Source organism: Trachemys scripta, chromosome 6 (genome assembly GCF_013100865.1).
Source record: "Trachemys scripta elegans isolate TJP31775 chromosome 6, CAS_Tse_1.0, whole genome shotgun sequence".
Taxonomy (NCBI): domain Eukaryota; kingdom Metazoa; phylum Chordata; order Testudines; family Emydidae; genus Trachemys; species Trachemys scripta.
Window position 1 is genome coordinate 89,028,201 of NC_048303.1, and position 13,653 is coordinate 89,041,853.

The window sequence follows — 13,653 nt, forward strand, 5'->3', positions numbered from 1 at the left end:
TAGGCTGTGTATATTTTGTACCCGCTGGCCCCTTTAGCAGCTATTGCTGTTGTACAGCTGTACAGCTGCTTGTGTTCTCTCTTGGTGTATTTATTTTTCCAACTGTTGGAGCTGCCTTGGCCTCTGTTCAGCATACCTAATAGTAAAGCTGTTACAAACTTGATGCTGCTGGCCACCCACCTAGAGAATGATCTCCCTATTCCCTGTCCTGTGAAATGAGAAGTTTCAGAACAAATGTGGTTGAAAAATTGGATTGGATATTTTGTGAGAAAACTCTTTCCCATGAGAATCTGAGAATTCCAGTGCTGCTTAGGTTTGGGCTAGCCAGGGCAGAAATACTGCACCAGTGTTTACTGTTAAAGCCAGAAAGCGTAGAGGCATATGAAAGACTGAAATATATAAGAAGGGTGATGTGGGGCGGGGGAGGGAGTAGGATGAGGATAAAAGAGCACAGTAATTTTCAGATCTTCAAAAAGAGGTTTGATTCAGCTGTTACTTGTTTCCGAGCCAGTTTGGCCATTCTGTTGATTTTCACATTTTTTTCACTTTGCTCCTTTGATGTAAGGAAGTCAAATTACCTGGAGTGAAAGACATTTATGGTGGAGAAGCAATCACCTTCACATTTCAATTATTTTTTGGAAAAAATATCCTTGTGAAGGAATGAAGCAGTTGGTCTTAGTTGCGGTGGTAAAAACTGATTCTGGACCCCTTGATAATGTTCTTGGCGGTATTTTCAATACACATTCTGTTTGTAATAGGGTAACAGATGAGCTACTTCAGAACCAACTGTGGGTAGTGCTTGTACCAACCATTTGTGTTTTTAAGGAAGCCTAAAGAATATGGAGACAATTTTTAAAAAGCAATGAATCCTAGATAATAAAGTTGGAAAACATTGCTTGGGTTGTCCTCTGCACTACTTAAAATTGTCCTCTTCTCTATTACAACCTTGTAAGTGTTGTCTCTACAGTACTTTCACTAGGACTGAGCACCACAGGCCCCAAGGAGGAAGGCTATGCAACCTCCGAGCCCAAGGGAAGAGACTTTAGTTCAAGCTTATTTTGGATTTAATAAAGTAGAACCCCTTCAGGGGAATCTTGTCTCATATGTGGAGTTCTTAAAAGGCGCTAAAAGAAGGGAAACCAAGGCAGGCATGCCTGCAGCACCAAGTTATCTCAGCAGGGGGCACCTCCATGCCCTACAGCAGTACCTTACTCCACAAAGTCAGATGGACCATTTGAGAAGTAACGTGTGTTACTGGATGTGAGGAAAGGGCTCAGAATCTGGCCCTAAGTAGAAAGCCGCACTTCTCCATTCCATTGGTAATGTTTAACTATAGCCATTGGTTCTTCCCTCTCCTCTCAACATATACAAAGAGGAAAGGTTATGATAAGCAGTGTTCCCCAGTAGGTTTTGAGAAATCTTCTACTAACAAATCCTTCTGTCGACCCTGTGGTTAAACAGAAACTAGTGCTTGATTGTCATGGGCTCCCTCCCCCTATCTTTTTTTTATTCCCCTTTACCCAATATTTGCTGTAATTTGCTGTTTTGAAGTTAGTTCCTCTGGGCATGGAGGTGTGGTCTAATACCCGCCAAAGCACGGAAACAAAACTGGCTTTGTGACAGCCTGTTGTCTGTGAAATAAAAAATGGTCTTAATAAAATCTTGCACTAGGAAAGGAAAATAATATTAGAGGCAATGTTTTGGCCCCAAGGCCTAATTTGAAGCTATGTAAAATAAAAGAAACAGTGTTAGTTGCCTTAGTATTCCCTGTATCTGTGTAACAGAGATTCAGACTGGCTACAATATGCACTGGTGGTTGGATTGCTTTCATTAGTACATAGCCTAGGTTTCATATAAAGTAAGTTTTTTTTTTTAAAGTGGAGCATGCTTTCAGCCATATTTATGCACTTATGAATCTCTTTAACCATGAGCTCTTGAGTGACTTGTAATTCCATTGCTACAGTCTTTATGCAGCTTAGTACGGAGGGATTTGTGTGGATCGACTGGTGTTGGTAATAAAGCTAGCAGCAAAATGCAGACTGTTTAGGCAACATCTCTGGCACCAGCATTTGAAAAGAGAAAATACATTGTAAGAAACCCCCACTGCATACTTTACTCACATAAGGAATCCCATTGGAGGACTCCACAGGGCTACTTATATGAGTAAAGTTATATATCTGCATAAGTGTTTTCATTTAAAAAAAAAAAAAAACTCAATCCTGCAGTGCTAGTATTTGCTTAAAGTTAAATATGTGCATAATTTTTTTCAGAATCAGGGCCTACATTTGAAAACTACACCCAGCTACTTGTGGTCCTAGCAGTATGTAAAAATATTGCACAAAATACATACATATATATATATGTGTGCGTGCGTACATGTATATCTAATCTATCTAAATCTTAATACTGTACCCTGTGTCTGTATTCTTATACTGTATGTATATAATACACAGTTAAAGCTCAAACCTCTGTGTTTTATACACATGAAATATGTGTGTGTGAATAAGTTTCAAACAAAAATAGATCAGAATAAAATGTATAGTGAAGTGGTGTGTAGCCATTTCAATGGCTTTTTCAAATTTTCTGTCATTATGAGTATTTAAACTTGAACTTTTTTTAAAACAAAGGGAGAATCAAAAATCTCACTTGAGCTTCTTTGACCTGTCACAAGCTGTGGCCAGTACAATTTTTCAGTAACTCTTTCATGTCTTAGGTTATTTGAATCTCTCATAAACTCCCAGCCTCCCCTATGTGGATTCAACAATAATTTGTGTTATTACTGCCTCACAGAACAAAGCAAATCTGAGGATGCCAAGTCTCAGAAATAGAAACCCACTAGCAGGTTCCAGTGATATGTATCCAAGGCATGAAGCCAGAGGTGAAGTGTAACTCTCTATGGTACATGATAGTGACATCCTCACCCTCTGAAAAGTTGGAAACTAGAGCTGGAGTTTTGGTTTCTTTTTAAAATGTAAGCACCCAAAATAAAATTTATAATGATTGGCTTTTTAACACCGTTTTCCCTCCCAGTTTACATATTTCTTTAGGATGTCATGCTTGGTCCTCTGGGACTTAGACACTCAAGAATGTAATAACAACTTTAAAAATAACCCACCTTCTAAACTTTTTTTTTTTTTGGTGTGCCTTTTGTTTTCAAGGTGGTCCTAGACGTTGGCTGTGGATCAGGAATCCTTTCATTTTTTGCAGTTCAGGCTGGAGCTAGAAAAGTCTATGCAGTTGAAGCCAGTTCAGTGGCAAAATATGCTGAGGTAAGTGTTTTGTTCAACCAGGTGTTAAACTAATCTGTAGGTAACTAGTTCACCACAAAGACAACAGATATCTAGGACCACATGTTACAGATGGCAATGCTGCAGATTTCTGTTTATAACGTGACTAAGGATGTGTGGTGTTAGTGTTGATCATTTAAAAATATCTTTAAAGGTGTTCTAGTTGATACAATGTAATACTGATAGTAATATAATAAATCATTTGCCTTCCTTTTTAATAAGGTCACAAGTGCCCTTAAAATACAAATGATTAAATCTTTTCTCCCCCACAAATTTTTTTTGCCTTTCCCTTATTTTTGATGTTTCTGTGCAACTATGTATTTTTTTAATTTTTTAAAAAAATTCTTTTGGCGCTAGGTGCTCTGATTTAATTTCCAATCCCTTAGTGTGATTGGTCAGCTCTTTCCCTGGTTTTAGGAAATAATCACTCACTTTACAGAGCTATAATATTCGCCCTGTTTAAGTCGAGAGAGGGAAATAACCACTAAAGTAATTGATTACTAAATAATGTAATTGTGTGCGTCTTTCTGATCCAGGTATCTTATTTTTCTTTCAGTGAGTTGTAATACTAATTTAAAGACGTTAGATGGACAGCATTCAGAACTGGCAGTCTTTTAAGCATAGACAAAGCAATTAAGGAGCTGCAGTGGAAGTTTGCCAATGCTACCCTAACAATGTGACCTTATCTTGCTCTGCTAGAGTTGAGATGGGAGCTCATCCTGCAGAACCAATTCAGTCCTTGGGCTGTCTGCCAATTGTCAATTGTAATAATGGTTTTTGTGATAAGGAAACCTGTCAACTGGGAATTAAGGCTGTTTGGGGTTTTAAGGGAAGAACATCTGCAGTATTAGACACTTATTTTTTTTCCAAATATACATAGCTACAAACCTGTAGGTTTTTAACATTTTCCTTTTGGCTCCGATACAGGGCTCCAAAGAGTCTCCCTGGTCATTGTTTTATAAATTTGTATCAGTGAATGAATGTCTTATAGAAATGTTCTGGATTTAACAAAGGTAAATAATGTGATAGATGTAGAATTGAGCTAGGAATCGAATAGCATCACCTTCATATTTCCAACTTATTTATGCTGTGGTTGAAAATGCTTGAATAGAGGCTACTCATTGTTTTTGTTCATTTGCTTAAACATAATCAAGATATTGTGTATAGACATTTTGTAGATGGTAAGTATAGAAAAAGGTTGAGTGTAATCACTTGAAAGGACTGTGGAAAGACATGCATAGCAGGCCCACTTTTTTTCTGGAAAATCTTTTCTGTCTTCAAATTTAGGTTATGGAAGAACTCTCACTGAGTTTTAGCTTTGCTAATTAAAGTGAGAACTGTTTATGATGTTTGTCATTTGCCAGAGACATCAAAAACATCTGAAAAGTTACACACACCCCAAAAAATTATGTACTGCCAAGTTCTGACTTCGCTGGAGCTGCAAGGACAAGTTCAGTGGAGTTAAAATTGTGGTCCAGTCTCTTAGTTTCATGGTAAACTGAAGTATTAACTAGCAGTGGTCAGGATAATGGGATACCAGATCTCTAATAATAAAGAACAAAAGGGAATTCAAATGACCGGGGACATTGGAAATGAGATATAGCATTTTTTGCCTTTTGATCACAGGTTTGAATTTGGTCCAGGTCAGAAGTAAACAAAAGTCATTGTTATCAGTAGGTTAATCAGTGTTTTACATGAAATGAGCTGATAGCCTGTGGACAGGTAGATTATACATAAAGAAATGAATAGACACACACCCCTCAAGAGTTCATGCCATGTCTGTGTTCTGTCAAGTGCTGTATAAACTTATGGTGCAATATAGACCTTTTATTAGAATAACTGGTGACCTATTGGTAGAGAGAGACCAAGAATCCACTAGGTCCAGTAACTGAATTGCCTTCCCACTCTCAGAGTTGGTTTCTCCAGGTGATGGCTAACGTACATTGGTGGGGAAAATTGCACTGCTGCTGACTGTGCTTGCACCACTTTTATTTTTGTGACTAGACAGAAAACTTCAGTCCCAAGGCTGTCAGCCCAGCTACTCTCACAAGCACTAAATTAACACTGAAAATAATTTTTAAAAAGGGAATATGTATAACAATGTCAACTACCTCCAGGGTTAAATGCTACAACTGCTTAACAATATCTGACAGTTTAGGAGCAGAAATGAAGAACAGCTTATTCAGTTGTAACTACAGGGGGGAGAATGTTGGGTGAGAAAAATGCAGTTGCCCAAATTGGAATTTACCCTGGACATAAGAAGAAGTTGGGTTAATGAATGGCCTTCTCAGCTTCTTGGTTTTACATTTCATTCAAATTATGATACCTTCAGGAGCACAATACTCCCTTCCCTGTGCTAGAATATGGATTCATTATTGTTTTAGAAGGAAGAATGACGTGTAGTCAGTCACCAACACAAACAATATTAGCTGACAGAGCACTGAATTTCCAAATGCCAACTTTCTAGCGAGGTCACTCCCTACCCAAGCATGCCGCCTGGTATCACACCACCTATCCAATCCATGCCCGCACATCCTCTAGTTGTAAGTCAGAACCTCCATTTGACCAATATACGCCATCATCCCCCAAAACTTCTGGCTGATTGTAATGGATGTCCCCGTGCTGTATCACCGAGCCCCCTTTCTCCAGGAATATCATGGTGACCCCCTTATTTATTTTCTTACGAGCCTTGCCCACATGCCGTAGGTCTGCTCCCAGCCATTGCCTGTCAGTGAGCGCAGAAGTGGCATGAGCTGATCCCACTGCATGTCTCTTCTCGACATGAACAACTTCACCGCTGCAGCCCAGCTGAGATCCAGCTGCCGTACTGGCTGCCCTCTTGTGCGCCCAGTGCACCACAGAGTGCCCACAAATCCAGATATCGCATATGCTATGTGTAGCTTCTGAAACAAACAAGTTAGTTATGTTTTGCTCTTCCCTGCCATCTTTTGCTTGGTGCAGATGTAAGTCCTGTAACACCGTGATTTCTAGCACCCTCTTGCCTGCACCTGCTGTGAGCTGAAACCCCTTGTAACTGCGGATGTTGCTGTCCCAATCCTGAAAGAATGAGTACCGAATTTGGAGAGAGGTCAAGACCACAGCAGCGCAGGGTTTTTCTCAATACTGCGCTGAATTGGTACCTTGTCAGACAGCCGCCATCATCGTGTATGAACAGCGGTCCGGGTTGCAGGCCCCAAGTTTTTAGCAAGGCTCTTATTGCCTTTACAGGGCACAAGCCCCCATCTGCAAATTCCTTCACCACCACATAAGCCTCCTTTCCCTTCTGGTCTGTTTCTGAGAACCAAAAGTGCAGGGACACTGCTCCTGCAGATAGCTGCACCTCATCTGTTACGTTTAATGGGACCTGTCCACAGCTGCCATAAGCACCAGTTCACTCACTCTAAAAGTGACAGAGAAGGCAACAACAAATGCTGCTGTAAATAAAATGGCTTCCCTCCCACAGCTGCAGAGCCTATACTAGTCGGTAACCTGTCATCCCTTCCTTACCTTTTTTTAAAATATACGGCAAGAGGTTGACTAATACATTATGAAATATTATAATTTGACAAAAATAGTTTGTTAAATAAAGCACACTGAGTGGTTCAGTAACCTTAACATTTTTATTGTGTGCTTTTTCACATACTAGTTCTCAAAATCTAGTAACACACAGTGAGTCTTCATTAGCAGTGTTCTAATATATAACACCTGGGTTATAACAAGAATGGATTAGTTTCTGTCAATTTCTTCCTGGTTACAGTCATCATTCCTCTTGTGGTATTTCTCGCCATCTGTTTCAGATGTCCCTAGTATATACTGTAGAATGTGAAATTAACAAGTTACATTCATTGAGGAATTTCTAGAACAAATATCCAGAGACCTGGTAATAGTGGGAGACTTTACCCAGATATCTGTTGGAAAAATAATACAGAAAAACACAAAATGTCCAATAAGTTTATTAGAATGTGTTGGGGACAACTTCTTGTTTCAGATGGTGGAGGAAGTAACCGGGGGGCAGCCATTTTAGACTTGATTCTGACTGGGGTGGAATTGGTTGTGAATCTGAAGGTGGAAGGCAACTTGGGTGAAAGTGATCATGAAATGATAGGCTTCCTGATTCTAAGGAAAGGAAGGAGTGAGAGCAGCAAAATAAGGGCAATGGACTTTTTAAAAGCAGACTTTAATAAGCTCAGAGAGTTAGTAGATAAGGTCCCTTAGAAAGAAAATCTAAGGGGGAGAAAGGAGTTCAGGAGAGCTAGCAGTTTCTCTGAGACAGTATTAAAGGCACAATAGCAAAGGAATGATCAGAAGAAGAATAAGAGGGCAGTATGTTTTGCCTCAGGAGCAATTTGATTACCTGAAAATCAAAAAGGAATCCTACAAGTGGAAACATGGGCAGATTGCTTAGAATGAGTACAAAAGAATAGCACAAGTGTGTAGGGACAAAATCAGAACAAGGGGGAATGAATACAATCCAGAATAGAGAGAGAACAGGTTAAAGAATATTTAAATGTTAGATGTATTCAAGTCAGTAGGGCCTGATGAAATTCACCCTAAGAAACTAGCTGAAGGAACCTTGGAACTATTAATGATTATCTTCAAAAACTCATCAGCCTAACTTCACTACCTGAAAAGATACTGGAAGAAATTATTTAGCAATCAGTTTGTAAGCACCTAGAGGATGATAGGATAATAAGTCATAGCCAACGGGATTTTGGCAAGAAAAACTAGCCTAATTTCCTTCTTTGACAAGGTTACTGGCCCACTGGCTGGGGGGAAGCGATAGACATGATCATTTTTAGTGAAGTTTTTGACGGTGTCCCACATGACATTGTCCTAAGCAAACTAGGGAAATGTGATCTAGATTAAATTGTTATAAGGTGGGTGCACAATTGATTGAATAACCATACACAAAGAATGGTTATCAATGGTTTACTGTCAAACTGGGAGAATGTATCTAGTTGGATCCTGCAGGGGTCAGCCCTGGGTCTGGTTCTATTCAATATTTTGATTAATTACATGAATAATGGAGTGGAGAGTGGGCTTATAAAATCTGTGGATAAAACCAAGCTGGGAGGGATTGCAAACACTTTGAAGGACAAGATTAGAATTCCAAACAACTTTGATAAATTAAAGAATTGGTCTGAAATCAGCAAGATGAAATTCAGTAAAGACATATGCAAAGTACTACACTTAGGAAGGAAAGATCAAACACACAACTACAAAATGGGAAATACAGTAACTGGCTAGGTCAGGGGTAGGCAACCTACGGCACGTGTGCCGAAGGCGGCACGCAAGCTGATTTTCAGTGGCACTCATTGCCCGGGTCCTGGCCACCGGTTCGGGGGGCTCTGCATTTTAATTTAATTTGAAATGAAGCTTCTTAAACATTTTAAAAACCTTATTTACTTTACATACAACAATAGTTTAGTTATATATTATAGACTTAAAGAGCCCTTCTAAAATGTATTACTGGCACGCGAAATCGTAAATCAGAGTGAATAAATGAAGACTCGGCACACCACTTCTGAAAGGTTGCCAACCCCTGGGCTAGGTGGTAGTACTATTGAAAAGGTGAGGTGTTTAGATGCTGTTTGTATTATTAGAACTGGGAGCACTGGCTGTTGGGAGTCTGAAAGGACAGGAAACAGGAAGGAGGGAGAGGAGTTGAGGAGGCTGGGAGAGTTACAGAGTGTGCATCTACAGCTTGGAGAAGAGACTTGCACTGTAAATAAAGTTCTGTTAAAATTTGTTAATACCTTGCCTGGTGGATACAACATTTTGGCGACGAGGATGGATCTTCTGCCTCTGAACCCACCTGCACCCTTTCTGCAAAGCCCAGGTGAGCCTCCAATTGCTTTTACTGCCTGGATCTGTATGTTTGAGACTTATCTGCTTGCAATCAGTGCTACAGAGATTTCTGAAGTAAGAAAGTGTGCTCTGCTAATCCCCTGCCTTGGAGCAGAAGGGCAGTGTATATTTTACACTTTTCCCCTTGCAGATGATAAATATGAGACTGCACTCACTGCATTAAAGAACTTTTTTGTGCCAAAAGTGAATGTAGTAGTTAATCGCTACAGATTTTGCCAGCGTGAGCAGAAACCAGGGGAGACTATAATGCAGTATATTGCCTCCCTGAGGAGTCTGATTGCAACTTGTGACTTTGGGAATATGGCAGATGAGATGATTAAAGACCAGCTCATTGAGAAAACAACAATGCTTCATGTAAGAGAATGCTTACTTCTAGAACCACAACTTACACTAGAAAAAGCAATAACCATTGCTACTCAGATTGAGTCAGCTACAGCTGAAGCCAAAATAATGAGCAAGGGTACAGAAGGCCCAGTCCAGAGAGTGACTCCTTTGCAGAAAAGTTCACTATCACTGCAGACAAACAATTGCAAAAGGAAAACTAGTGAAAAGCCACTGACTCAGCGAATGCAAAATACAGTAAAAGCATGCTTTCGCTGTGGATCCCCACAACATCTTCCAAGCTACACAGAATGTCCAGCAAAAGTAGCTCAGTGCAATCATTGCAAAAAGATTGGGCATTTTGCTAAAGTATGTCACAGTAGCCAATTCAATCAACAGGTGCATGCAGTTACAATACCAGATGTTACTGTGCTGAGTGTAGACAAAATCAGTACTGCACATATTCCAGAACAGATAAAGTGCACTGTAAATGTTTCTGCCATACCCTCAGGCAAATCACACTCTATTCAGCTAATGTTGGACACTGGCTCAGCAGTATCTATACTACCTGATTCCATCTATTTGCATGACTTTAAAGATGTGCCTCTTACTGAACCCAAACTTCACTTGGTATGCTATTTGAAAAACCATATTCCAGTACATGGCTGCCTGCCAGCAATAGTTACTTTTGGAGATTGATGTGTAACTGCGAAGTTCTACATTGTCCACAAAGGCACTGCTATCCTTGGCAGAGATTTATTAGCTGCTTTAAATCTGAGGGTAGTTAATGGACTAATTGATCTTCCTCAGCAAAGCACTCTTGCGGTACACACACCGGTTTCAGCTGGGACCCAACTCCAGGTTGAGAAGAAACTCGGCTGTGCTTATGGGTTTCTGCATAAAGTTAAAATGCGGAATAATGTGTTGCCTGTACGACAGAAATTACGGCGCTTACCATTTTCAATCAGGGAAGCTGTTTCAGAGGAACTTAGAAAACTTGTTCAAAAGGACATTATTGAAGAGATTAACTCCTCGGAATGGGTTTCACCTATAGTAGTGACGCAGAAGAAGGGTGGAGACATTCGCCTTTGTGTGGACTTAAGGGAGCCAAATAAAGCTATTGTGATTGACAGCCATCCTCTTCCTCACATAGAGGAAGTATTTGCAGAATTCCGTGGAGCAAAGATGTTTTCTACTCTTGATTTGCAGAGCGCATACCACCAGGTTATGTTGCATGAGCAGAGACCTCACAGCATTTATTACACATGAGGGACTATTTCGTTTTAAACGTGTTCCATACGGTCTCGCATCAGCTCCAAATGCCTTTCAAAAAATGATGTCATTGATTCTGAAGAATCAACATGGAGTTCAGTGCTATTTGGATGATATTATTGTGTTTGGAAATACTACTGAGGAGCATGACAATAACCTGCAGTCTGTACTAAACTGCATCAGCAAAGCAGGTCTCAAGCTCAATAGATCCAAATGCAAATTTAGACAAACTGAACTCTCCTTTCTGGGGCATACAATTTCACAGGCTGGACTAAAACCTGATCCAGATCATATCCTGGCAATTTCAAATGCTCCTCCTCCAACAGATTTGCAAAGCTTATATTCCTTCTTGGGTCTTACCTCCTGGTATGCAAAATTCATTCCCAATTATGCTTCTGTCATTGAACCGTTACGAGAATTACTACGGAGAAGTTCAACCTTAGTGTGGACAACGGATGCACAAGTTAGTTTCGAAAGGGTGAAAGACTTAATTGTACATAGTCCAGTACTTGCATTATTCAGTCCCGCATTGCCCACAATTGTAACTACTGATGCTTCTGATTATGGACTTGGGGCTGTCCTCACACAACTTCATGAGGACAACACAGAGAGGACTGTTGCATTTACTTCAAGGACACTAAGTAATGCTGAGAGAAAGACAGTTGAACAGAACCAAGCAAAGTCTAAGGCTTTCACAGATAAATGGCGGGGTGCTAAGGAACCAAAGTTTGAGTGTGGTTCCTTTGTTAGAATACGAAAACCTGGAATATTATGCAAAGGGGACCATAAATTCACAGCTCCTCTTAAAATCATAGAGAAGAAGGGACCTTACACCTATCGACTTTCTGATGGGCGGGTATGGAATGCTTCTTATCTGGCACCTGCCTATGCACCAAGAGGAGATTATGCCAATACCCAGTCTGCATTGGATGACTTCACTGTAGAACCAACGCAACAAGACATTGCACTGGAACCGGGGCTTGGGAGACGGCCTGTCAGACTCAGACGACCACCTGCCTGGACTAAAGACTATGTTATGTAGTATCTACAGTGTTTTCAGTGTAATATTCCTGCCAACAGTATAGTGTCTTGTTTCATATTTGTTCCTGGGGTTAGAACAACAATGTTTATTTTAATTTGGAAAGTTTCTTAAGAGAGGAGGGAATGCGGTGTTTAGATGCTGCAGGTATTATTAGAACTGGGAGCACTGGCTGTTGGGAGTCTGAAAGGACAGGAAACAGGAAGGAGGAGGGAAATGGTGGGGGCGAAGGACCTGTCTGGCTTTAAGATTAAGCTAGATAAGTTTATGGAGGGAATGGTTTAATGGGATAACGTGATTTTAGTCAAATCAACAGCGCGCCATCGCTGGTAAATAGTATCAATGGCCAATGAGGGTCTGGCTGGAGAATCTTGCCTACATGCTCGGGGTTCTACTGATCGCCATATTTGGGGTCGGGAAGGAATTTTCCTCCAGGGTAGATTGGCAGAGGCTCTGGAGGTTTTTCGCCTTCCTCCGCAGCATGGGGCAGGGGTCGCTAGCTGAAGGATTCTCTGCTACTTGAAGTCTCTAAACCACAGGACTTGGGGACGTCAACAGCAGAGTCAAGGGAAAGGGGTTGGGACACCTTTGTGGCCTGCATCATGCGGGAGGTCGACTAGATGATCATAATGGTCCCTTCTGACCTTAAAGTCTATGAGTCTATGAGTTGAGGAGGCTGGGAGAGTTACAGAGTGTGCTGCTACAGCTTGGAGAAGAGACTTGCACTGTAAATAAAGTTCTGTTAAAGTTTGTTAATACCTTGCCTGGTGGATACAACAAAAGGATCTGTGGGTTATAGTAGATCACAAATTGAGTATGAGCTAACAATGCGATACAGTTGCAGAAAAGGCTAATTTTCTGAGTGCATTAACAGGAGTGTCATATGTAAGATACGGAAGAGAATTGTTCCGCTCTACTTGGCAGCGATGAGGCCCCAGTTGGGGAACCATGTCTAATTTTGGTGGCCCCATTTTAAGAAAGATGTGAACAAACTGGAGAGAGTCCAGATGAGAACAACAAAAATGATAAAAGATTTAGAAAATCTGACCTATGAGGAAAGGTTAAAAAAAACGGGTATGATTTAGTCTTGATAACAGAAGACTGAGTGAGGGACCTGATAAGTCATCAAATATGATAAGGGCTGTTATAAAGAGGACAATGATCAATTGTTCTCTATGTCCACTAAAGCTAGGTCAAGAAGTAATGGGCTTAATCTGCAGCAAGGGAGAATTAAATAAGATATTAGGAAAAACTTTCTAACCGTAAGGGTACTTATGTGCTGGAATAGGCTTCCAAGGGAGGTTATGGAATCCACGTAATTGGAGGTTTTTAAGAACAGATTAACCAAACACCTGTCTAGATATACTTGCTCCTACCTCAGTGTAGGGAAATTGACTTAATGACCTCTTGAGGTCCCTTTAAGCCCTACATTTCTATGATTGTCCCAGCTCCACTGGAAGAAAGAGAGGCAATGTATGAGGATTAATTAGACCACAACTTTATTCACTCAATGTGTACGGTAGTACTCAGCAATAAATTGTATAACACAGGTCATGATTAAGGCTGTGAATTGTCATGGAGGTCACGGATTCCATGACTTTCCGTGACCTCTGTGACTTCCACAGTGACCGGCGGCTCAGGCAGCCCCTGCGTCAGGCGCACCGGACACTGCTGGGGCAGTCTCGGGCCAAAAATTCATGGCCCATGACCAATCCATGACTTTTAATAAAAATACCAGTGAATAAAACTTGGGTGGGGGGAGGACTGCCCAGAGGCCCTGTGGGTGCTGGAGGAGGGCGGCGTGGGGGTGGAGGGTGCGGGTGGTGGCACACTGCCCAGGATCCCCAGTGGTGCTGGGGAGGGGGG

The 13,653-nt window shown here is 40.9% G+C and overlaps 1 protein-coding gene across 3 annotated transcripts in view; it reads left to right on the forward strand.

Annotated features, from left to right (window-relative positions):
* The window catches only part of LOC117878662 (histone-arginine methyltransferase CARM1-like), a 125,993-nt gene that overhangs the window by 63,498 nt on the left and 48,842 nt on the right, over nucleotides 1–13,653 (forward strand). For all 3 annotated transcript variants that reach the window (XM_034772989.1, XM_034772987.1, XM_034772990.1), the window contains one exon: nucleotides 3,159–3,269. In XM_034772989.1, the coding sequence (XP_034628880.1) occupies nucleotides 3,159–3,269 (111 nt within the window). The remainder of the gene's footprint in view (nucleotides 1–3,158; nucleotides 3,270–13,653) is intronic.